Consider the following 26,426-nt stretch of genomic DNA (forward strand, 5'->3'; position numbering starts at 1 on the left):
AACCCCTTGCTCGAGCCAGCAACCTTAAGTCCAAGCTGGTGAGCTTAGCTCAAACCAGATGAGCCTGTGCTGGCGACCTCAGGGTCTCAAACCTGGGTCCTCAGCCTCCCAGTCTGACGCTCTATCCACTGAGCCACTGCCTGGTCAGGCACCCCTAGCCTTTTTTTCTGTAATGGGAATTTCATTAGAATGCTATAGGACTTGGAGATGGGGGTCACTGGTCTCTGTTGGTAGTTGAGTTTCTATGGAAGAGTGGTATGGTGTTGTGAAAAGAAGAAAATCATGAAGAATTCACCAGAGCTCACTGTCCTACTACTATTGTCTTTGTGATAAGCCCGACAGGCTGCCTTGTAATCAGTGTGTCCGTAGAGTACACAGATTGACTCACTGGTACGGCATTGCCTTTGCAGCCTGCCTCACGCTACCTCAGAGCTGGAACAAGCTCATTTGCACTTATGAACACCACACTCAGATCAGAGAAACAAGGGCAGGGCACACCTTAGCTAGAGAGACACTTGAAATGGCTCTCCCAAATGAATTTATATTTTTTACTCTCATTTAAAATTTTTTCTACAAGCTTGATTACAGATTATGAAAAATCCTTCTAAATCATTGAATTTCTTCCATAATATTATCTACCCTTAGGGTATTTTATTCCTTCACTCATTCAACCAAATTTTTTTGAACACCAACTCTGTACCAGAAACTTGTGTGTCAAGGATACAGTAGTTATCTTGAGTCATGTCCTTATCTCTGAGACCATCATTAAATCAATAACCATTCAAATAAATACATAGTTGCAAACTCATTAGTGCTTGATAAAAAAAATGTATAAAATAACATACAATATGTAGAATTACCCTTTCAAAAATACTAAGCCTACTCATTAGAAATACATTTTCAAATGTCTAAATACGTATGTTTCTTTTCTAAATTTAGAAGTAAGACTCAACAATTTAAAGGAGAGATAATCTCCAGTGACAGTCATGTAAGTCATTTATGTTGGAGAACAGAGACAAACTGCTTTGTACAATACATAAAGTGAAATGACAATACGTAAAGTTAATCATACCCCCTTTTGAAAAAAAATGCATTCTGAAGTAAATAGAGCAACTCATTAACAACACTAATGGAGATAAATTTTTTCAAGGGAAAAGTTTTGAAACTGTATTCTGTTCAAACTGAGAGAGGGACCAAAATTTGAGACATACCTATGATACTAAGTACTTGTAATTCTTTGTTAGATTAATTAAAGAATGAATCTGCTTTTAGTTCTTCATCACTGGCATCCATCAGAAAGGAGTTCACTGTGGCCCATTGCTCACACTCTATTCACTCTTACTAAGTCACATACTCTAAGGTGAACAAATAGTGCAAAACAAATAGGGTCTCTCAGAAGTTCAGTGCCTTTAGCTGAATCCACATGATACCAAACATGTAAATGGACATTTATCCTTTTTTAAAAAACATTTCATGTAATAATTGAAACTGTGTAGACCACACCTTTCTTAGGTCATTCTTATAGAAGGAACTCCTTTGATGAGTTAAATACCGGTACTTTAGTAAATTTTTTTTTTTTTTTTTTGTATTTTTCTGAAGCTGGAAACGGGGAGAGACAGTCAGACAGACTCCCGCATGCGCCCGACCGGGATCCACCCGGCACGCCCACCAGGGGCGATGCTCTGCCCACCAGGGGTCGATGCTCTGCCCCTCCGGGGCATCGCTCTGCCGCGACCAGAGCCACTCTAGCGCCTGGGGCAGAGGCCAAGGAGCCATCCCCAGCGCCCGGGCCATCTTTGCTCCAATGGAGCCTTGGCTGCAGGAGGGGAAGAGAGAGACAGAGAGGAAGGGGGGGGTGAAGAAGCAAATGGGCGCTTCTCCTATGTGCCCTGGCCGGGAATCGAACCCGGGTCCCCCGCACGCCAGGCCGACGCTCTACCGCTGAGCTAACCGGCCAGGGCCAATACCGGTACTTTAATTGTAAGTTAGTATGATCACTGACATGAATACTGTTTTACCTCTAAATTAATATATTTGTTTAGCTTTTATGTAGTGAGATTACTCTGAAAATAGAGTTTGCTGGAACAGAGGAGAAGGGATAGGACATTTTCCTCTCTGTAAGTAGTTAATAATGCCTCCCAAATTACCCAAATCTTGGCAACTTGCTTTCTTGAAAAAAGTATATCATTAAAAGTATGATTTCTCCACCTATTATAATATGTGTATTAGTCTTGGACTATACAAGGCAACTCAATGATTTTATCAACATAAGCATGCAGCCTTACCAGGTGGTGGTGCAGTGAATAGAGTGTCCAACTGGGACACAGAGAGCCCAGGTTCAAAACCCTGAGGTCACCACCAGCTTGAGCATGGGCTCATCTGGCTTGAGAGCAGGGTTTCCAGCTCAAGCATGGGATCATAGACATGACCCCAGGATTGTGGGCTTAAGCCCAAAGGTCATTGGCTTGAAGTCCAAAATCACTGTCTTGAGCAAGGGGTCACTGGTCCAGCTGCAACCCTGGCCCCCCATCAAGGCACATACGAGAAAGCAATCAATGAATAACTAAGGTGCCACAACTATGAGTTGATGCTTTTCAACTGTCTGTCTGTCTGTCTGTCTCTCTCTCTCTAAAAAAAAAAAACCAAACCAAAACCAAAAAAATGAAGTCAAAAGGATGTGTAAGTCTTCTAATTTTGTTCTTTTTCAAGATTGTTTTGGTTATTATGGGTCCTTTAAATTTTCATATGAATTTAAAGATCAACTTGTTTAATTTCCATAAAGAAGTCAGCTGGGATTTTGATAAGGATTGCATTCTAGACCAATTTGGAGAGTATTTCCATCTTTATAAAATTAAGGCTTTTGGTCCATGAAAATGAATGTTTTTTTCATATATTTAGGACTTCTTTAATTTTTTCAACAATATTTTATTGTTTTCAGAATATAAGTTTTGTACTTCTTTCTGATGTTATTGTAAATAGAATTGTCTACATAGGAGACTATTTTCAGGTCTATGGCTAGAGGTCTTAGGCTTGACACCAAAAATAATCCATAAAAAAAAATTGATAAATTGGACTTCATCAAAATTAAAAACTTTTGCTCTGCAAAAGAGCTTGTTAAAAGGATTAAAAGACAAACTGCAGACTGAGAGAATTTATTTGCAAATTCTATAGCTAACAAAGGACTAAGATGACCCCATGGTTGCTGGCTTGTGCCCAAAGTCACTGGCTTGAGCAAGGAGTCACTCACCCCTCCATCAAGGATCAATGAACAACTAAAGTGCCTCAATGAAAAACTGATGCTTCTTATTTCTCTTCCTTTCTACCTGTCTGTCCCTATCTGTCTCTCTCTCTCTCTGACTCTTTGTCTCTGTCAAAAAAAAAAAAAAGAAAAAAAACTAAAGAAGTTGTGAAACTTGACAGAATTATGCTGACTGAAGAAAAAGGCAATGCCAAAAGGTTACATTCTGTTCAATTCCACTTAACATTCTTTAAATGACAAAACGGTAACAATAGAGAACAGATTAGTGGTAGCCAGTGGTTAAGGGAGGAGTGGGGCCAGATGAAAGTATGTGTGGATATAAGAGGGCAATGTGAGAAATCCTTGTGATGATGAGAATGTTCTAATCTTGATTGTATGAATCTCAACATCTGACTGTGATATTTTCCTAGTTTCACAAGATGTTATCATTGAGGGAAAACTGGAAAAAGGGCATATATAATCTGCCTATTATTTATCACACTTGCATATGAATCTACACTTACCTCAAAATAAAAAGTTTGATTAAAAGTAAGCAAACAAAAAATAGCTTCCTGGGTAAAAAAATTGTTGTGGATTCTCTGAAATTAAGATTTAGCCATGGCCCTAGACAGTTGGCTCAGTGGTAAAGCATCGGCCTGGCGTGTGGAAGTCCCAGGTTCAACTCCCAGCCAGGGCACACAGGAGAAGCACCCATCTGCTTCTCCACCCCTCCCCCTCTTCCTTCCTCTCTGTCTCTCTTCCCCTCCTGAAGCAAAGTCTCCATTGGAGCAAAGTTGGCCCTGGCACTGAAGATGGCTCCATGGCCTCTGCCTGAGGTGCTAGAATGGCTCCAGTTGCAGCAGAGCAATGCCCCAAATGGGCAGAGCATCGCCCTCTCGTGGGCTTGCTGGGTGGATCCCGGTTGGGTGCATGCAGGAGTCTGTTTGCTTCCCCGCTTCGCACTTCAGAAAAATACAAAAAAAAAAAAAAAAAAAAAAAAGGATTTAGCCATTCTAGCATATGCTATCCTAGTGTATGGATGTTCTGGCAACTTTAGTCAATGATAAGCCATTTATCCATTGGTCAATGTCCTTGCATTAAGACATGCAGAGCCTCCAACACTGAAAGTAAGACATGAACACGTTTCTGCTAACTTGTGCTCAGTTTAGAATTGACACTGATGTTCATTCTAACATGGCAGTGCTACTATGCCTACAATGCATGAGAACCATTGAAAAGAAACTCATTAAGCAATGCACTTTGTCATAAGGACCTTGTAGGTAGTCTAAATGAAAAACCTACAGGTTTATTAAATCTGAAACCTTGATGTGTAAGTTGAGTGATTTAATCCTATGAACCATTTATTTTTTCTAAGCAGCAATGTAAGAATCCTCATATATTACTAATTTGTTAAAATATTTCTACTTTTTCCTCTAATTGTCATGTCTCTCTTCACTTCTTTCTTCAACAAATGAGTTAGGGGAATCTTAATTTATTCAAGTAGGTGTAAGTTAATTTTGCTGTTAAAAAAAAACCAAAACACAAGTGCCCATTCTGGGGTTCAAATCACCTGCACAATTTATAGAATCCTTTCCAGGACTGTGATCACGAGAGCTTTCCTCCAGGCAGATGATGCAGTGGGAGGTGCAGTCAAAGGAACAGAACCAGCCTGCTCTTTTTCCTGTTCGTTTTTCTGATAGGCTTGTCCTGTTTTTCCAGAAATATTCTCAAGCAGTCTCTAAAACTGATAAGCTTTTCTTCCCAGAAACAAAATAGAAGTGAGTTACCCATTTCTCTCTGGGGTGCCTTGGGGGTGAAAAGAATCACCAACTGCACATGTCCTTATCCACACCACTCAGCAATGACGTAATTCTCCCAAACTCCGCTCCAGTAAACGAGGGTCTGGCTCAGTGCTCAGTTCTCTACACCCTCATGGGTTTGCTTGTAACTGGCAGCCACATTCTTCATGACAGGCACTTTGTCACTTCTGCTTAGAGTGTCTGAATAATGAGTAAACCACTGGAAGTCGAGGTAAAACTTTTTTTGACAAATGCTCATAGATTTCTGTTTTTGGACAGCTAAATTTCACTTCACAAACAGAAAACTAAGAGTACAAACTCACACATTAGAAGGCTTTGCTCATAATACTGCATTATGCAGATAGTTAGCTTTTGTAAAAGCCTCTGACTGTGGATACTTGTATGTAAGTTTATGATTTTCTAGGTCTTGTTCATTCTTGGGGTTCCCTGAAATCATCATGAAAAACTGGCAATGTGGTAAGCACAGATATATTAGTTAGTTTGGAGATTGTCAGAGGGCTTGACCAAGGCAGTTATTTCCCTTCTTATTTGTATGTTGAAAGTCAAAGCAAAATCAAGAAACATTTATTGAGTACCTCCTATGTGAAGGATGTTATAGCAGGCTTCAGGCAATGTGAGCAAGTGCTTAAACACAGCCCTTGCCCTCAAGTAGCTTGCAATTTACTAGCAAGGAAAACAGATAGATATATGTCCATATTATATATAGATATAATATGTATAACAAGTACTCAATATACATATATTCTTTTTTTTTAAAATAAATTTTTATTAATGTTAATGGGATGACATTAATAAATCAGGGTACATATATTCAAAGAAAACATGTCTAGGTTATTTTGTCATTAAATTATGTTGCATACCCTTTGCCCAAAGTCAGATTGTCCTCCGCCACCCTCTATCTAGTTCTTTGTGCCCCTCCCCCTCCCCCTAACTCTCTCCCTCCCTCCCTCCCATGTCCTCCCTCCCCCCACCCCTGGTAACCACCACATTCTTGTCCATGTCTCTTAGTCTCGTTTTTATGTTCCACCAATGTATGGAATCATGTAGTTCTTGTTTTTTTCTGATTTACTTATTTCACTCTGTATAATGTTATCAAGTTCCCACCATTTTGCTGTAAATGATCCGATGTCATCATTTCTTATGGCTGAGTAGTATTCCATAGTGTATATGTGCCACATCTTCTTTATCCAGTCTTCTATTGAAGGGCTTTTTGGTTGTTTCCATGTCTTGGCCACTGTGAACAGTGCTGCAATGAACATGGGGCTACATGTGTCTTCACGTATCAATGTTTCTGAGGTTTTGAGGTATATACCCAGTAGAGGGATTGCTGGGTCATAAGGTAGTTCTATTTGCAGTTTTTTGAGGAACCACCATACTTTCCTCCATAATGGTTGTACTACTTTACGGTCCCACCAACAGTGAATGAGGGTTCCTTTTTCTCCACAGCCTCTCCAACATTTGCTATTACCCATCTTGTTGATAATAGCTAATCTAACAGGGATGAGGTGGTATCTCATTGTAGTTTTTTTTTTTTTTTTTGGCATTTTTCTGAAGCTGGAAACAGGGAGAGACAGTCAGACAGACTCCCGCATGCGCCCGACCGGGATCCACCCGGCACGCCCACCAGGGGCGACGCTCTGCCCACCAGGGGGCGATGCTCTGCCCATCCTGGGTGTCGCCATGTTGCGACCAGAGCCACTCTAGCGCCTGAGGCAGAGGCCACAGAGCCATCCCCAGCGCCCGGGCCATCTTTGCTCCAATGGAGCCTTGGCTGCAGGAGGGGAAGAGAGAGACAGAGAGGAAGGCGCGGCGGAGGGGTGGAGAAGCAAATGGGCGCTTCTCCTGTGTGCCCTGGCCGGGAATCGAACCCGGGTCCTCCGCACGCTAGGCCGACGCTCTAGCGCTGAGCCAACCAGCCAGGGCCTCTCATTGTAGTTTTGATTTGCATTTCTCTAATAACTAATGAAGCTGAGCATCTTTTCATATATCTGTTGGCCATTTGTATCTCTTCCTGGGAGAAGTGTCTGTACATGTCCTCTTCCCATTTTTTTATTGGATTGTTTGTTTGTTTGTTGTTGAGTTTTATGAGTTCTTTGTAAATTTTGGATATTAGGCCCTTATCTGAGCTGTTGTTTGAAAATATCATTTCCCATTTAGTTGGCTGTCTGTTTATTTTGATATCAGTTTCTCTTGCTGAGCAAAAACTTTTTATTCTGATGTAGTCCCATTCATTTATCTTTGCCTTCACTTCTCTTGCCATTGGAGTCAAGTTCATAAAATGTTCTTTAAAACCCAGGTCCATGATTTTAGTACCTATGTCTTCTTCTATGTACTTTATTGTTTCAGGTCTTATATTTAGGTCTTTGATCCATTTTGAATTAATTTTATTTTTTTTTATTTTTTTTTTTATAATTTTATTTTTTTAATGGGGTGACATCAATAAATCAGGATACATATATTCAAAGATAACAAGTCCAGGTTATCTTGTCGTTCAATTATGTTGCATACCCACCACCCAAAGTCAGATTATCCTCTGTCACCTTCTATCTTGTTTTCTTTGTGCCCCTCCCACCCCCTATCCCTCTCCCATTCCCCCCTCCCCCCCGTAACCACCACACTCTTATCAATGTCTCTTAGTTTCACTATTATGTCCCACCTACGTATGGAATAATACAGTTCCTGTTTTTTTCTGATTTACTTATTTCGCTTCGTATCATGTTATCAAGATCCCACCATTTTGCTGTAAATGTTCCGAAGTCATCATTTCTTATGGCTGAGTAGTATTCCATAGTGTATATGTGCCACATCTTCTTTATCCAGTCATCTATTGATGGGATTTTTGGTTGTTTCCATGTCCTGGCCACTGTGAACAATGCTGCAATAAACATGGGGCTGCATGTGTCTTTACGTATCAATGTTTCTGAGTTTTGGGGATATATACCCAGTAGAGGGATTGCTGGGTCATAAGGTAGTTCTATTTGCAGTTTTTTGAGGAACCACCATACTTTCTTCCATAATGGTTGTACTACTTTACATTCCCACCAACAGTGTATGAGGGTTCCTTTTTCTCCACAGCCTCTCCAACATTTGCTATTACCTGACTTGCTAATAACAGCTAATCGAACAGGTGTGAGGTGGTATCTCATTGCCGTTTTGATTTGCATTTCTCTAATAGCTAAAGAAGATGAGCATCTTTTCATATATCTGTTGGCCATTTGTATTTCTTCCTGGGAGAAGTGTCTATTCATATCCTCTTCCCATTTTTTTATTGGATTGTTTGTTTGTTTGTTGTTGAGTTTTATGAGTTCTTTGTATATTTTGGATATTAGGCCCTTATCTGAGCTGTTGTTTGAAAATATCATTTCCCATTTAGTTGGCTTTCTGTTTATTTTGTTATCAGTTTCCCTTGCTGAGCAAAAACTTCTTAGTCTGATGTAGTCCCATTCATTAATTTTTGCCTTCACTTCTCTTGCCATTGGAGTCAAATTCATAAAATGCTCTTTAAAACCCAGGTCCATGAGTTGAGTACCTATGTCTTCTTCTATGTACTTAATTGTTTCAGGTCTTATGTTTAGATCTTTGATCCATTTTGAGTTAATTTTTGTACAGGGAGAGAGACTGTAGTTGAGTTTCATTCTTTTGCATGTGGCTTTCCAGTTTTCCCAACACCATTTGTTGAAGAGGCTTTCTTTTCTCCATTGTGTGTTGTTGGCCCCTTTATCAAAGATTATTTGACCATATATATGTGGTTTTATTTCTGGGCTTTCTATTCTGTTCCATTGGTCTGAGTGTCTATTTTTCTGCCAATACCATGCTGTTTTGATTATCATGGCCCTATAATATAGTTTAAAGTCAGGTATTGTAATGCCCCCAGCTTCATTCTTTTTCCTTAGGATTGTTTTGGCTATTCGGGGTTTTTTATACTTCCATATAAATCTGATGATTTTTTGTTCCATTTCTTTAAAAAATCTCATAGGAATTTTGATGGAATTTGCATTAAATTTGTATATTGCTTTGGGTAATATGGCCATTTTGATTATATTTATTCTTCCTATCCAAGAACAAGGAATATTTTTCCATCTCATTGTATCTTTTTCGAATTCCCTTAACAATGCTTTGTAATTTTCATTATAAAGGTCCTTTACATTCTTTGTTGTGTTTATTCCTAGGTATTTTATTTTTTTTGTTGCAATCGTGAAGGGGATTATTTTTTTGAGTTCGTTTTCTAATATTTCATTGTTGGCATATAGAAAGGCTATGGACTTTTGTATGTTAATTTTGTATCCTGCGACCTTACTGTATTGGTTTATTGTTTCTAATAATCTTTTTGTGGAGTCCTTCGGGTTTTCGATGTATAGGATCATATCATCAGCAAAAAGTGATACCTTTACTTCTTCTTTTCCGATATGGATGCCTTTTATTTCTTTGTCTTGTCTGATTGCTCTGGCCAGAACTTCTAGCACCACGTTAAATAAGAGTGGAGAGAGTGGACAACCCTGTCTTGTTCCTGATTTAAGGTAGAAAGTCCTCAGTTTTATGCCGTTTAATATGATGTTGGCTGATGGTTTATCATATATGGCCTTTATCATGTTGAGATATTTTCCTTCTATACCCATTTTGTTGAGAGTCTTAAACATAAAATTGTGTTGTATTTTATCAAAAGCCTTTTCTGCATCTACTGATAAGATCATGTGGTTTTTGTTCTTTGTTTTGTTGATATGGTGTATTATGTTAACTGTTTTGCGTATGTTGAACCATCCTTGAGATTCTGGGATGAATCCCACTTGATCATGATGTATTATTTTTTTAATATGTTGTTGTATTCGGTTTGCCAGTATTTTGTTTAGTATTTTAGCATCTGTATTCATTAGAGATATTGGTCTGTAGTTTTCTTTCTTTGTGCCATCCTTGCCAGGTTTTGGTATGAGGGTTATGTTGGCCTCATAAAATGTGTTTGGAAGTATTGCTTCTTCTTCAATTTTTTGGAAGACTTTGAGTAGAATAGGAACCAAGTCTTCTTTGAATGTTTGATAGAATTCACTAGTATAACCATCTGGGCCTGGACTTTTATTTTTGGGGAGGTTTTTAATAGTTTTTTCTATTTCCTCCCTGTTGATTGGTCTGTTTAGGCTTTCTACTTCTTCATGACTCAGTCTAGGAAGGTTGTATTGTTCTAGGAATTTATCCATTTCTTCTAGATTGTTGTATTTGGTGGCATATAATTTTTCATAGTATTCTACAATAATTCTTTGTATATCTATGATGTCTGTGGTGATCTCTCCTCTTTCATTTTGGATTTTATTTATTTGAGTCCTGTGCCTTTTTTCCTTGGTGAGTCTTGCCAAGGGTTTGTCAATTTTGTTGATCTTTTCAAAGAACCAGCTCCTTGTTTTATTGATTTTTTCTATAGTTTTTCTGTTCTCTATTTCATTTATTTCTGCTCTGATTTTTATTATCTCCTTTCTTCGGCTGGTTTTGGGTTGTCTTTGTTCTTCTTTTTCTAGTTCCTTAAGGTGTGAAGTTAAGTGGTTTACTTCGGCTCTCTCTTGTTTGTTCATATAGGCCTGAAGTGATATGAACTTTCCTCTTATTACTGCTTTTGCTGCATCCCAGAGATTCTGATATGTCGTATTTTCATTTTCATTTGTCTATATATATCTTTTGATCTCTGCGCTTATTTCTTCTTTGACCCATTCATTTTTTAGAAGTATGTTGTTTAGTTTCCACATTTTTGTGGGTTTTTCCCCTCTTTTTTGCAGTTGAATTCTAGTTTCAAGGCTTTATGATCAGAAAATATGCTTGGTACAATTTCAATTTTTCTAAATTTGCTGATATTGTCTTTGTGGCCCAACATATGGTCAATTCTTGAGAATGTTCCATGTACACTAGAGAAAAATGTATACTCTGTCGCTTTGGGATGAAGTGTCCTGTAGATGTCTATCATATCCAGGTGCTCTAGTATTTCATTTAAGGCCACTATATCTTTATTGATTCTCTGTTTGGATGACCGATCTAGAGCCGTCAGCGGTGTATTGAGGTCTCCAAGTATGATTGTATTTTTGTTAGTTTTTGTTTTAAGGTCAATAAGTAGCTGTCTTATATATTTTGGTGCTCCTTGGTTTGGTGCATATATATTAAGGATTGTTGTGTTTTCTTGATTCAACTTCCCCTTAATCATTATGAAATGACCATTTTTGTCTCTGAGTACTTTTTCTGTCTTGTAGTCAGCATTATTAGATATGAGTATTGCTACACCTGCTTTTTTTGGGGTGTTGTTTGCTTGGAGTATTGTTTTCCAGCCTTTCACTTTGAATTTGTTTTTATCCTTGTTGCTTAGATGTGTTTCTTGTAGGCAGCATATAGTTGGATTTTCTTTTTTAATCCATTCTGCTACTCTGTATCTTTTTATTGGTAAGTTTAATCCATTTACATTTAGTGTAATTATTGACACTTGTGGGTTCCCTACAGCCATTTTATAAATTGCTTTCTCTTAGTTTTGTATCTTGTTTGATTCTTCTCTTTTGCTTTTCTATCATTTGTTTTTGTTTGTTTGTGTTCCATACTTCTTTCCTCTGTTGCTACCTTTTTTAAGTCAAGTGTTTTTGTGGTGGTTTTTTCAAGGGTGGTTACCATTAAGTAATGAAAAGGGTACCTACCATATTCATTGTAGTACCCTATCTTATGAGTATTTCTGCACTTCATCGTCCTTTGCTACTGTTAATCTCCATCCTCTCCCCCCTTTTTTTCCTTTGTTGTCACAGTTTAAGTTTGGTTTTATTGTGTTCTTGGTGGAGCTGTTACTTGTGGTGTTGTTTTCTTTTGTTCTTTGAATCTGGTTGGAAAACCCCCTTTAGTATTTCCTGGAGTGGGGGCTTTCTGCTGATAAATTCTCTCATCTTTTCTGTATTTGTGAATGTTTTTATATCTCCTTCGTACTTGAAGGATAGCTTTGATGGGTATAGTATTCTTGGCTGAAAGTTTCTCTCTTTCAGGGCTTTAAATATTGGGGTCCACTCTCTTCTAGCTTGTAGAGTTTCTGCTATGAAATCTGATGATAATCTAATAGGCCTTCCTTTATATGCTGTACTCTTCTTTTCCCTGGCTGCCTTGAGAATTTTTTCTTTGTCATTGGTTTGTGTCATCTTTATTATGATGTGCCTTGGAGTGGGTTTGTTGGGGTTCAGAAAACTTGGTGTTCTGTTTGCTTCTTGAATTTGAGGCTTTAGTTCTTTCCACAGGCTTGGGAAGTTCTCGTCTATTATTTGTTTGAGTATATTCTCCATTCCATTTTCTTTCTCTTCTCCCTCTGATATACCTATTATTCTTATGTTATTCTTTCTGATGGAGTCAGACAATTCCTGTAGGGCTTTCTCGTTTTTTATTATTTTTAAGTCTCTTTCTTCTTCTCTCTGTTGTGCCTCAAGTTGTTTGTCTTCTATTTCACTAATCCTATCTTCAATCTGGGCTGTTCTGTTTGCTAAGCTTGTTACCTCGTTTTTCAGCTCGTGAATTGAGTTTTTCATTTCTGTTTGATTTGTTTTTATAGTTTCAATTTCCTTGGTAATTTATTCTTTGTGTTCATTGAGTTGTTTTCTGATCTCCCTAAATTGCCTTTCTGTGTTTTCTTGTATATCTCTGAGTATTTTTAAGATTTCTATTTTAAATTCTCTGTCATTTAGCTCCAAGGCTTCCAATATGTTAAGTCTTTTCTCCATAGATTTTTCCACATCTATTTGTGTTACCTCTCTTTCTTTTGTATCCATAATATTCGATTTCCTCTTTCTTATTGGCATCTGAGGGTGGTCTTGTTGATAGCACTAATTAGAATTAATAAAGAGTAAAAAGTAAAAAAAAAAAAAGGTAAAACACCCCACAAAAAAAAAACAGTAATAATTTATTATTTCCCCCTTTTTTCTTTCTTCTCTTTTCCTTCTCTCCCCTCCTCAGGGAAATATCGTGATGACCTGTGAATTATATTATGCTAAATGGAACAAAAACTGCCTATAATGGAGGGCCTGATTTGGGGTGAAGAGTTCAAGGGGCAAAAAAAGGGAGTAGGGACCTACTAAATGCAAAAAAAAAACCCAAAAAACAAAAAGGAAGAAAATCTTAGACAAGCATAAGATGATTTGCTTGTAAGTGATGGTCGACTAAGAGATATAATGAGAGGGATAAGAGGGAACCAGAAAAAAGGAGGAAAAAAAAGAATAATAAAGAAGAAAAAAATAAAAATAATAAGTAAAAATCTGTTGTATTAAGTGGAGCGAAGACTAAATACAATGGAGACCTTGGGTTGGGAGGAATGCTAGTGAGTTAAAAAGCAACGTAAAAAGTACCCAAAATGCCACAAAAATAAACAAACAAGAAAAAAACAAAAACAAAAGCGAAAAAGAAAAATAAAGCCAAAAAAATACCTTGAGTCCCAAATTAACTAATTTGTTCGTGATTGAGGATTAAATGGGAGGAAAGGAAAACGAGAAAAGAAAAAAATGAATAGAAAGGCAAAAATAAGAAAAAGAGAAAAACGAAGGAAGAAAAAAAAAGGAAGAGAAAAAAACAAAATAAAGCAAAACAAAAAAAAAAAAAACAAAAGAGGAGAGAGTGAGAGTTAAGTGTTTTGGAGTATAACTTTAAAGGAGGGTGAGGATGAAGAAGAGAAATAAAATGTAACACTCATGGGTAGTGTAGTTCAAGAAAAGGGAAGCATAAGATGGGCAGAGAATAGAAGGGCCAAGGTGGAGGAAATAGAAATAATAATAATAAAGGCAATAAGATAGAAGAAACAAACAACAACAAAAAAAAATTAGTGGAACAAGTTGTAAAGTCTGTGGATTTTTCTTGATTTTGAGAGGTTAACTTCTTCCTTTTTCTTTTCTCTCCCTCTTCCTGGTCGGTGACTCTGTACCCCAGGCTCTGCCCCTGTGTCACATTTAGGTAGGGATTTGCAGTTGATGGGATTCTATGGCAATGTCATATAATTGGCTTTAGTCTTGCTGGTAGTCAAGGCTTGTTGGCGTTTGCAGGGTCCAACGATGAGAGAGTTTGCTTTCCTGGAGTCTCTCTCCTAGTTCCCCCTTCCTGAATTAGCAGCCTGGTGATCCAGCTATAAGGCTGCAACTGCTTCTGCCTGGGGAGTAAGAGGCTGAAAGAGCTGGGAAATCCCCACTCTATCCCCACTCAGCGCAAGGCTTTGGGAAAGGCTCTGAGAGTCAGAGCCTCCAGTGTAATCAGGCGGGGGTGGGAGTCAATTGTTGTCAAGGTGACTGTTTAGCGCCTAGCATTCAGTTGGACCACTCAACCCAGGCTTTCCACATTTTGTAGCCTGTTTTGGCTGGGAAGAAGAGGCACTAGTCTCTGCTTGCGACTAGTGTAGTATAGATCTTTTTTTTTTTTTTTTTTTTCTTCTTTTTTTTTTTTTTTATTAAATTTAATGCAGTGACATTGATAAATCAGGGTACATATGTTGAGAGAAAATATCTCTAGATTATTTTGACATTTGATTGTGCTGTATACCCCTCCCGCAAAGTTAAATTGTCTTCTGTCACCTTCTATCTGGTTTTCTTTGTGCCCCTCCCCTCCCCTAACCCCTCTCTCCTTCTTCACCCCCTCCCCCCTCCCCCAACCCCCCGTCCCTGTTGCCATCACATTCTTGTTCATGTCTCTGAGTCTCGTTTTTATGTCCCTTCTATGTATGGATTCATCTCAGTTTTTTTTTCTGATTTACTTATTTCACTCCGTATAATGTTATCAAGGTCCATCCATGTTATTGTAAATGATCCGATGTCATCATTTCTTATGGCTGAGTAGTATTCCATAGTATATATGTACCAAAGTTTTTTAATCCACTCGTCCTCTGACGGACACTTGGGCTGTTTCCAGATCTTCGCTATTGTGAACAATGCTGCCACAAACATGCGGGTGCATTTCTCCTTTTCGAGCCGTTCTATGGTGTCCTTGGGGTATATTCCTAAAAGTGGGATAGCTGGGTCAAAAGGCGGTTCGATTTTCAGTTTTTTGAGGAATCTCCATACTGTTTTCCACAGTGGCTGCACCAGTCTGCATTCCCACCAGCAGTGCAGGAGGGTCCCCTTTTCTCCACATCCTCGCCAGCACTTATTCTGTGTTGTTTTGTTGATAAGCGCCATTCTGACTGGTGTAAGGTGATATCTCATTGTGGTTTTAATTTGCATTTCTCTAATGATTAGTGATGTTGAGCATTTTTCATATGCCTATTGGCCATCTGTATGTCCTCTTTGGAGAAGTGTCTATTCATCTCTTTTGCCCATTTTTGGATTGGGTTGTTTGTCTTCCTGGTGTTGAGTTTTACAAGTTCTTTATAAATTTTGGTTATTAACCCCTTATCAGACGTATTGTCAAATATGTTCTCCCATTGTGTAGTTTGTCTTTTTATTCTGTTCTTATTGTCTTTAGCTGTGCAAAAGCTTTTTAGTTTGATATAGTCCCATTTGTTTATCCTGTCTTTTATTTCACTTCCCCGTGGAGATAAATCAGCAAATATATTGCTCCGAGAGATGTCGGAGAGCTTACTGCCTATGTTTTCTTCTAAGATGCTTATGGTTTCACGGCCTACATTCAAGTCTTTTACCCATTTTGAGTTTATTTTTGTGAGTGGTGTAAGCTGGTGATCTAGTTTCATTTTTTTGCAGGTAGCTGTCCAATTTTCCCAACACCATTTGTTAAAGAGGCTGTCTTTACTCCATTGTATTTCCTTACCTCCTTTGTCAAATATCAGTTGTCCATAGAACTGTGGGTTTATTTCTGGGTTCTCTGTTCTATTCCATTGATCTATATGCCTGTTCTTATGCCAGTACCAGGCTGTTTTGAGTACAATGGCCTTGTAGTATAACTTGATATCAGGAAGTGTGATACCTCCCACTTTATTCTTCTTTTTTAAGATTGCTGAGGCTATTCGTGTCCTTTTTTGGTTCCATATAAATTTTTGGAATATGTGTTCTATATCTTTGAAGTATGTCATTGGTATTTTAATTGGTATTGCATTGAATTTATAAATTGCTTTGGGTAATATAGACATTTTAATGATGTTTATTCTTCCTAACCATGAGCACGGTATATGCTTCCACTTGTTAGTATCATCCTTGATTTCTTTTATCAATGTTTTGTAATTTTCCGAGTACAAGTCTTTAGTCTCCTTGGTTAAGTTTACTCCTAGGTACTTTATTTTTTTGGTTGTAATTGTGAAGGGGATTGTTTCCTTAATTTCTCTTTCTGACTGTTCATTGTTGGTGTATAAAAATGCTTCTGATTTCTGAGTATTGATTTTATATCCTGCCACTTTGCTGAATTTATTTATCAGGTTCAGTAGTTTTTTGACTGAGACTTTAGGGTTTTCTATATATAATATCATATCATCTGCAAATAATGATAGTTTTACTTCTTCTTTTCCAACTTGAATGCCTTTTATTTCTTCTTCTTGTCTGATTGCTGTGGCTAGGACTTCCAGGACTATGTTAAATAAGAGTGGTGAAAGGGGGCACCCCTGCCTTGTTCCTGATCTTAAGGGTATTGCTTTTAATTTTTGCCCATTGAGTATGATGTTGGCTGTGGGTTTCTCATAGATGGCTTTTATCATGTTGAGGTATGTTCCCTGTATTCCCACTTTGCTGAGAGTTTTGATCATGAATGGGTGCTGGATTTTATCAAATGCTTTTTCTGCATCTATTGAAATTATCATATGGTTTTTCTCCTTCTTTTTGTTTATGTGATGAATCACATTGATTGATTTACGAATATTGTACCAGCCTTGCCTCCCCAGAATAAATCCCACTTGATCATGGTGTATGATTTTTTCCATATATTGTTGGATCCGGTTTGCTAATATTTTGTTGAGGATTTTAGCATCTATATTCATCAGAGATATTGGCCTATAATTTTCTTTCTTTGTGTGGTCTTTGCCTGGTTTTGGAATCAGAATTATGCTCGCCTCATAAAAGGAGTTTGGAAGTCTTCCTTCCTCTTGAATTTTTTGAAATAGTATGAGAAGGATAGGAGTTAGTTCTTCTTTGAATATTTGGTAGAATTCCGTTGTGAAGCCATCGGGCCCCGGACTTTTCTTTGTTGGGAGTTTTTTGATAACTGTTTCGATCTCCTTTGGTGTAATTGGTCTGTTTAAGTTTTCTGATTCTTCCAGATTGATTTTTGGAAGATTGTACGTTTCAAGGAATTTGTCCATTTCATCTAGGTTGTCTAGTTTTTTGGCATACAGTTCTTCATAGTATTTTCTTACAATATTTTGTATTTCTGTTGTGTCAGTTGTTATTTCTCCTCTCTCATTTCTAATTTTATTTATTTGAGTCCTCTCTCTCTTTTTCTTGATGAGTCTACTTAAAGGTGCATCAATCTTGTTTACCTTTTCAAAGAACCAGCTCCTAGTTTCATTGATCCTCTGTATTGTTTCTTTAGCCTCTATGTCATTTATTTCTGCTCTGATCTTTATTATTTCCTTCCTTCTACTACATTTGGGCTTTATTTGCTGTTCTTTTTCTAATTCTTTTAGATGCAGGGTTAAGTTGTTTATTTGAGCTTTTTCTAGCTTCTGAAAGTGTGCCTGTAGTGCTATGAACTTCCCTCTCAGCACTGCTTTCGCTGTGTCCCATAAATTTTGAGTTGTTGTATGCTCATTGTCATTCGTTTCTAGGAATTTCTTTATTTCTTCTTTGATCTCATTCTTAATGCATTCATTATTTAACACCCTGCTATTTAGTTTCCATGTGTTTGAGAATTTTTGAGCTTTTCTGCTGTGATTCATTTCTAGTTTCATGCCGTTGTGATCGGAGAAAGTGCTTGATATGATTTCAGTCTTCTTAAATTTGTTGAGAGCACTTTTGTGCCCTAACATGTGGTCTATCCTAGAGAATGTACCATGAGCACTTGAAAAGAATGTATATTCTGCTGCTTTAGGGTGAAAGGTTCTGAAGATATCTATTAAATCGAGTTGATCTAGTGTTTCCAATAAGTCTGCTGTTTCTTTGTTAATTTTTTTTCTTGAGGATCTATCTAGTGATGTTAGTGGGGTATTGAAATCCCCTACTATTATAGTATTGCTGTTGATCTCGCCCTTTAAATCCATCAAAGTCTGTTTTATATATTTGGGTGCTCCTATATTAGGTGCATAGATATTTATAATAGTTATATCTTCCTGTTGGATTACTCCCTTTATCATTATGTAGTGGCCTTCTTTATCTCTTACTATATCCTTTGTTTTAAAGTCCAATTTGTCTGATATAAGTATTGCTACCCCAGCTTTTTTTTCATTTCCGTTTGCATGAAACATTTTTTTCCATCCTTTTACCTTCAATCTGTGTGTGTCTTTTGTTCTAAGGTGTGTCTCTTGTAGACAACATATGTATGGGTCCTGTTTTCTTATCCACGCAGCTACCCTATGTCTTTTGATTGGATCATTTAATCCATTTACATTTAAGGTTATTATTGATATGTAGTTGTTTATTGCCATTTTCTTCTTTAAAGGTGTATTCCTTTTTCTTTTTCTTTTTTTTTTTCTGTATTCTTTTCCCACTTTATCTGTTTACACCAGGCCCCTTAATATTTCCTGCAGCATTGGTTTGGTTGTAATGAATTCCTTGAGTTGCTTTTTGTCTGGGAAGCTTTTTATTTCTCCTTCAATTTTAAACGATAGCCTTGCTGGATAAAGTAGTCTTGGTTGTAGGTTCTTGTTCTGCATTACTTTGAATATTTCTTGCCATTCCCTTCTGGCCTCAAGTGTTTCTGTTGAGAAGTCAGATGTCATCCTTATGGGGGCTCCTTTGTAGGTGATAACTTTTTTTTCTCTTGCAGCTTTTAATATTTTCTCTTTATCGCTTAGCTTTGGTATTTTAATTATGATGTGTCTTGGTGTATGTTTCTTTGGGTTTCTCTTTAATGGAGTCCTCTGTGCTTCTTGGACTTGTGAGAGTTTCTCTTGCATTAATTTAGGGAAGTTTTCAGCTATGATATGATTGAACAAAGTCTCTATCCCTTGTTCTTTTTCTTCTTCTTCAGGAACCCCTATGATGCGGATGTTATTTCTCTTCATGTTGTCACAGAGCTCTCTAAGAGTTTCCTCTGACTTTTTGAGTCTTTTTTCTCTTTTCTTCTCTGCTTTCATGCCTTCATTCCAGTTGTCTTCTAACTCGCTGATTTGATCCTCTGCTCTATCTATCCTGTTTTTAATTCCTTCCATTGTGGTCTTTATTTCTGATATTGTATTTGTCGTCTCCAACTGATTCTTTTTTATACTTGCTATTTCTTTATTTAGGTTTTCAAACTCCCCCTCCATTGTTGTTCTAAGATCCCTAAGCATCCTTACAATCATTATTTTGAACTCCGCATCTGGAAGTTTGATTATTTCCATATCACTCAGTTCATCTCTCGAAAGTGTCTCTTGTGGTTTCATTTGGATTGCACTCCTTTGTTTTCTCATCTTCTTCTTCTTTTTTTTTTTTATTTGTAGAGTTGATTGAGTCTAGGCTTGGTGTTGTCTGCCTCCAGTTTTCAGTTGTGTTATTTTTAGGTCTTCGTGGGTTGGTATCAGCTATTATTTGTAATCCACTTTCGGATTTGGGCAGCTTTGAAGTCTTGATTTGTTTGTTTTCTTAACAGGTGATAGTCTTGTTAACTGATCTCAGCAGGGGGCTTCCTTGAAACTGTATCCAGGAATGCTGTGGGTGTAACCTGAGACCTGAAGGTCTCTTCCTCCAACTAATCTCACTGGGGGCAGGGTTTTTTCTCTCAGCTTCAGTAGGGGGAGGTGTATCTCAGATCTCCATGGAGACCTGAGTTACTGCCCCTCCTCCCCACTTCTTGTTTTCAGCTGTGTCTTGTTGTGCTGATTGGAGCTGGATAGATGTCCGGAGATCTCTGATCCGGAAGCACTTCAGCTCTGTTTTGTGAAAGGTTCAGTCCCTCCCCCAGCTATGGCCGCCTCCAGCACGAATGAGTCAGCTTTTTTATTTTGTTTCTTGCATACCTTAGCCCCTCACAGTCTGTCCCTCTCCCTGTCTTTTCCACTTGGGAGATAAGCTGGTCTTTTCAACCCACCTTGCTCCCTGGTCGCCAGGTAAGTGGCTGTGAGCAGTAGTTTCTGCTCTTTTTCCTCTGTGAAATCCTCTCTGGGCTTTCAGCCTCACCCCCCTCCTTCCCTTCCTGTAAGCAGAGGAGATTCAGGCACTCCTTACCAGGATTATTGTGGCTTCCTCTTTGCTCCTTGGTTTTTGAGAGCTGTTCTTGCAGTTCAGTGTTGGTTTTTCATGCTGATTTTTTCTAAATTGATTTGTATTCCAGTTTGGTGTTGAGAGCTGGGTGTCTGTGCATCCGCCTACTCCGCTGCCATCTTCTCTCTCCGTGTAGTATAGATCTTATTATCTGCCAAGTCCCTCTTGTTAGCGTTTATCCCTGAATATGGAGGCTCTATCAATCAGAAGTTGCCCCCGCCCCTTTAGCGAGAAGCACTAAAAAATATCACGCCTCTTGTCTTGGATCGCTGAACTGAGAGAGATCTTATCAATTAGAACCCGTGGGTGCGCAGATTTCATGGGTTAAGCTAATTTCAGTGATTGGGTCCGCAGCTGTGCTCCCGAAGGTATTTCAGGCTGCCTGAGCACCCCTCCCCCAATGCTTGATTGTTAGCTTGAATGGCTGGGTGAGGTGCCCCGCCCACGGAGAGAATCTCCCAAGTAGGGAAGACCGCCCTGGCGCCTCTCCCGCTCACCCCGCTGCTGGCGGCTGGAGCGCACCGGGCGCAGGATAATGGGGCACCCTGGGTGTGCGGGCCAGTAGGGCGCTCTGGGCGTGTGGAATGCCCAGGGCACGCGCGCGAATGGGGTGCTCCAGGCACCGGTGGCTGGGGACTCTCACTCGCAGTGCGCAGGCCACTGGGAACGTTAGCGGTGCTCGCTCTGCAACCGGACCGGGCGTGCGCCGGCGGCTGCTTGCGGCTCCCGAGTGTGGGCTGACTCACCACGGGCGCACTCCCTCCGCGGCTTGAATGAACGTCCCTGCGGTAGCTTCCTCTACACCCTCGTTTCTCAGATTCAAGTGATAACAGTCCTTTCGCTTTCAGTTTGTGTGGAACTCCGGAATGCTCCGAGGATAAATTTTTCTGTTTCTAGTTGATAAATTTGTTGTGATTTTGGGGAGATCTGTCGGAAGCGCTGCTCACAGCGCCATTTCCGTGACGTCACTCCTCAATATACATATATTCAATAAAGATATTGAATCATAGTGCAAGATAGCAATACAATCTGTCATACATAATAGTTTGTTCTGAATTAGATGAGTTATACTTCAATACTTGGTTTACGTTCAGTAGAGAGAACAACTCAAGTTTGATCACAAAAGAAAGTCCTGAGAGAAAGCAGAAAGCATATGGGATGGGAGCATCTATGCTGAAGATGCTGCTTTCTGATTTTCTAAAGAAATGAACTCCATATCATTTAGTTTGAGGATTAGGATTGTCATCAACCAATATGCAAATTTTCTTGTAAAATCCCTTATTCCCTGAAAGCAATTTCAGGATAATTGTTTCATCCCCTCCTTCCCCTGCAAATCCCAAGTCCTATGCTGCAGTATGGTAACTGCTGGAAAACTCTGCGAAATGTTCTTGTTCTCTGCAAGTGCTTTGGCTTCAACCTTAGAAACTGCCCTGGATATTGAAGCGTCCTGGGCTGTAGTCAGCAGAAAGACTCTGCTAATAAAGAGTTTTCTGCCTGTATGGGAAGATGACACACACATTCCTCACAGTGTCACTCTGAGAGGGAGGACTTGAGAAGCTGGCTTAGATTCCTAAAGGAGGAACAGTAAAGCATCTCTATCAGTATCTGGCTTTTAAAAAGCTTTTCTGTAGCTGTGATTTCTCAACCACTGCACAACGAGCATGAATGAAAGGGGCCTCAGTGGACACAGCACTGGGCTTCTATCTAGGGTCCCTGGGCTTCCAACAACTGCAGATCGATGATTTCACAACTCTGGCATCTCTGCCTGTGAAAATGAAGGGATAGACATCTTGGCTGTGATTGGTATCATGAGTTCTATTTAGAGATTTTGTTGGATTGATAGAATTCTACATAGATGAAATAAATGCCTTATCCATATTTCATAGAAACATAATACATATCTTTTAAATTCCTATGTACCTACAAATATAATCTTTGGTAGCTTGATCCTACCTGTGAGTCTTAACATTTTCCCTCTCTTTCGAAGGTTGCTCGACATTGAAAGTGAAATGGTCAAATTTGCCAGTTACTATGCTGCCACCGCAGTCGGAGTACTTATCACAGGGTATATCCAAGTTAGTAGTGCCTCTTTTTCACTTCTTGATCAAGATCTGGGTTCAAAGACACCACAAGAAAATGCAAAGTGTACTCTTCAACTTTTAAGTTATTCAGAAACCCTAAGGAATACAGTTTTACTTCAGGGGAACATGAGAGAATGGGAAAGATTCTTCCTCTCAGCTGGAGATGAGGATACAAGCAGTTGTCTTGAGAAATGGAGAACAGACTTTGGTTTCAATGCCCTGTCCGTCCCTGCCCTCTCTACTTCATCCTCTCTTCTAAATCCAGAAATAGACAGTATGGGGGTTTGTAGAGAGAGACTCAGTGGTCTGGAGAAAGCTGGGCCTGGAGAGTTGGAGGAAAGTAGACTAACTTCTTCTCTTTCTTTGCTAAAGTCTCACCAAACTGCATTCCAACCCAAATTCTGTAGACAGAATTTAAAGCACATGCCAAATATAAGCCGTGGAAGGGCCTGGAGTTACTAAACCCTTATCGAGCAAAAAAAGTATTTCATCTTTTGCCTCCTCCGGTAGGAAAAATAATAAACCTCCCCAATCCCCATTAATTCAAGAATCCTTGGAAGTTAGTGTTAGTTGAAGAGAGAAATGCATCAGTTTTTGCCATTCTGGAACTGGGAGTTTTAAAGATAGGCTTGTTTTGCATGGTTGGGGGAAACTACTAGCATATTCCCTGCTTATGTCATAATTGTTATCTTACTTTCTCTGAAAATCATTGTCCGACAGCCTGAAAACTATGTATAAAAGTTTGTCGACAGGCTTCCCAGGGGAAAAATTCATTCAGAAGTGGCATACAAGACTCGTGAGTTAAAAGCAATAATTCTTTTTGGCACTGTGAGCCTTATTTTACACATGAGGAAAGTGAGGCCCCATGAGGTTAAGTCTAAAGTGGCAGAGCTGGATTCAAACCCAGGTCTCTGGCTTCCCTGCGCACAGTTGTTCGGCTCACCTCCACTTTTAGGAGCAGATGCCAATGCTCACACCTCAATTCCCCAGAAGAGGCATTTTGTGAATTACTTTCCTGATTTTCTCAGCTGTTATATTGAAACTGTTTTCTTCTGAAAAAAGTAGGGATAATTGATATTTTTAACATTACAATGTTAAACATTCCCTGTTCCATTTTCAGATATGCTTTTGGGTAATTGCCTCAGCTCGTCAGATACAAAAAATGAGGAAATCTTACTTTAGGAAAATCATGAGAATGGAAATAGGATGGTTCGATTGCAATTCAGTGGGAGAGCTAAATACAAGATTTTCTGAGTAAGTGGCCAGTAGGACATTTGAATGTATGTATGGTTTTTTGATAATAAAACTCTTATTTCTAAATTAACCATTGGAAACATTCTCAGTTCTTATTGATATGTTTTCTCTCTTATGCTGGGCTTTTATAGGTAGCATGGCTTTTTCATTGGTTATGTTTTATCAAATATGGTCATTATAAATTGAAAGCCACGATACAGCAATATGGTGTGTAGGCCCTTGATTAAACTACTAGAAATGAAGTATCACAGAATAGAATTCAAACAAGTAGAATTATTGGCCTCAAAAGGGGAAATTGAAGGATGTCACAATCTAGGTATCAACAAAGAAAACAATTCAATTAGAACAAATTATCTTGCTTTGGCTGTTGAGGTAGTTTATACATGTAAGAACAAAAACAAAATATATACATAATACTTTGGGAAAGATTCTGGTTGTAAATCCAGTTTATACCTGAATAGTAATTTGGGTCATTAACAGCCCCCTTAGTAATTCTGAATGAGCCCTGAGTGATTAGAACCAGTTCAATAGAATTTAACTTAATTTTGAAGTCCCATGAAAGATAGTGTGTAGTCTAGTGGAGATAAAAGTAAACTGAATGGTAGGACTCATAGATTTTAGCATTCATTCTGCCTCTTACTATGACCTTGGACAGATACATAACCTTGCTAAAATATAATTGTCTAATCTTTGGGTAATGTCTTAGGTCTTTTTTTTTTTTTTTTTTTTTTACAGAGACATAGAGTCAGAGAGAGGGATAGGTAGGGACAGACAGACAGGAACGGAGAGAGATGAGATGAGAAGCATCAATCATCAGTTTTTCGTTGCAACACCTTAGTGGTTCATTGATTGCTTTCTCATATGTGCCTTGACCGTGGCCTTCAGCAGAACGAGTAACCCCTTGCTGAAGCCAGTGACCTTGGGTCCAAGTTGGTGAGCCTTGCTCAAACCAGATGAGCCAGCGCTCAAGCTGGCGACCTTGGGGTCTCGAACCTGGGTCCTCCTCATCCCAGTCCAACGCTCCATCCACTGCGCCACCGCCTGGTCAGGCTCTTAGGTCTTTTTTTGTGATCAAGTCTTATACTCTGTTTGCTCCATCTGGACAAGAGATAATGAGAATGTCCCCAGGATTATTAATTTAATGTATCTATATTCAATCAACATTCTGGAGCACTTACTCTATGAAAAGCATAAAGATAAATCACAGGTACCTTAATTTCAAGGAACTTACAACCTAGTAGAAGAATAAAAAGTGCAAGCAAATAAATAATCAGAGCAAACACATATTGATTAATTACCATATCCTAGACACTGTTTTACATGATTTATACATATTAGATAATCCTCATTACTACCCATACAGGTAGAGTCTCCCATTATCTTCATTTTATATATGAGGAAACTGAGGCACAGAAAGGTTAAGTAACTTGCTCAAGAAGAGCTTATGTTTAAATTCAGGGTCTGGCTCTAGAGTCTATCCTCTTAACCACTACTGTATACTGTCTATGAGCAGAATGCAGTAATTACATACACATACACACACATGTATACAGATTAGGTACATTGCTACAGAAACACAGGGAGGAAGATATTACTTCTTTCTGGGGAATTATTTAAGTTTTGGGTTTTTTTATTATTATTTAACTTTTTATAAGTTAGTTGGTATGTGAGCAAAATCTTGAGGCTCAAAGGACTTAGCAGGTATGAAGAAGAAAAGAAGAGCTCTTCAGGACAGACCAAGGATATTAGCTATAAAGAAGGAACAAATGAGATGGTTCTCCAAAGCCTTTGCCAATGTTTAATGGACACCAGTTGGGAAAACTGGGTTAAGAACAAACTTAACTTGGCTATGAGGGGAGAAGTTTGATGACCTCTCAAGCTGCAGCAAATGTTCCATGATGTAGGAGTTAGTTATGTTTCCCAAGGGCAATGGAATTCAGATATAGGAGTGTTTAGAAGAGAATGATAATTTGAATTGACCAAATTCCATTTTAGTGATCAAAGCCTCTCTTGTTTCTAGTGACATTAATAAAATAAATGATGCCATTGCTGACCAAATGGCCATTTTCATTCAGCGCATGACCACGAGCATCTGTGGGTTCCTGCTGGGATTTTACCAGGGTTGGAAACTGACCTTGGTTATTATCTCTGTCAGCCCTCTCATTGGGATTGGAGCAGCCATCATTGGTCTGGTAAGAATGTCTTCTCATTTCTCTCTATGGGAAGACATTGACTCTGAGCAACAGAAAAAATGTAAGCTTTAGTCCCTTCTTCTGAGTATGATCAATTACCACCTTTATCACTATTTTAATTGATTATTCCTCAGTATCAAAAACATTCCATAGATTAGAAATTAATGATATTTTAATAACATAAATATTATTGTATTAACAATAACAACTACATTTATTGAGTATTACTATTGTGCCAGGTACTCTAAGGAGCTTTATTTATATTATCTCTAATCTTTACAACAATCTTCTAAAGTATTGATGCCAATTTAAATATAACAAATGGAGACTCAGAGGACTTGTCTGGGACTGCACAACTAGTGAGTGACAGAACAGAATTCAAATTCAAGGGAGACTGATTCCAAATTTCCATCCACTCTCCAATATGCCTACTGCTTCCCTGGACTTCGAAGCTCAGATGCTCCCCTTAAAAAGACCCAGCAAATGTATCCATATCAGTAATAAGCACCTAACAGAGATTTCTGCAGTCACCACTGTATTCCCATTCCATCAGATGAGTTTCAGAGAGGGATCACCTGGCCCGTTCTGAGCAG

The 26,426-nt window shown here is 38.7% G+C and overlaps 1 protein-coding gene across 10 annotated transcripts in view; it reads left to right on the plus strand.

Moving 5' to 3' along the window:
* ABCB11 (ATP binding cassette subfamily B member 11) overlaps positions 1-26,426 on the plus strand; it is a 167,942-nt gene that overhangs the window by 66,554 nt on the left and 74,962 nt on the right. For 9 of the 10 annotated variants that reach the window (XM_066278682.1, XM_066278683.1, XM_066278690.1 and 6 more), the window contains 3 exons: positions 22,294-22,381; positions 23,508-23,641; positions 25,662-25,833. In XM_066278682.1, coding sequence (XP_066134779.1) covers positions 22,294-22,381; positions 23,508-23,641; positions 25,662-25,833 — 394 coding nt within the window. The remainder of the gene's footprint in view (positions 1-22,293; positions 22,382-23,507; positions 23,642-25,661; positions 25,834-26,426) is intronic. The other variant, XM_066278686.1, reaches the window with a different exon arrangement.

The sequence above is a fragment of the Saccopteryx bilineata genome, chromosome 5 (assembly GCF_036850765.1).
Source record: "Saccopteryx bilineata isolate mSacBil1 chromosome 5, mSacBil1_pri_phased_curated, whole genome shotgun sequence".
NCBI classification, from domain to species: domain Eukaryota; kingdom Metazoa; phylum Chordata; class Mammalia; order Chiroptera; family Emballonuridae; genus Saccopteryx; species Saccopteryx bilineata.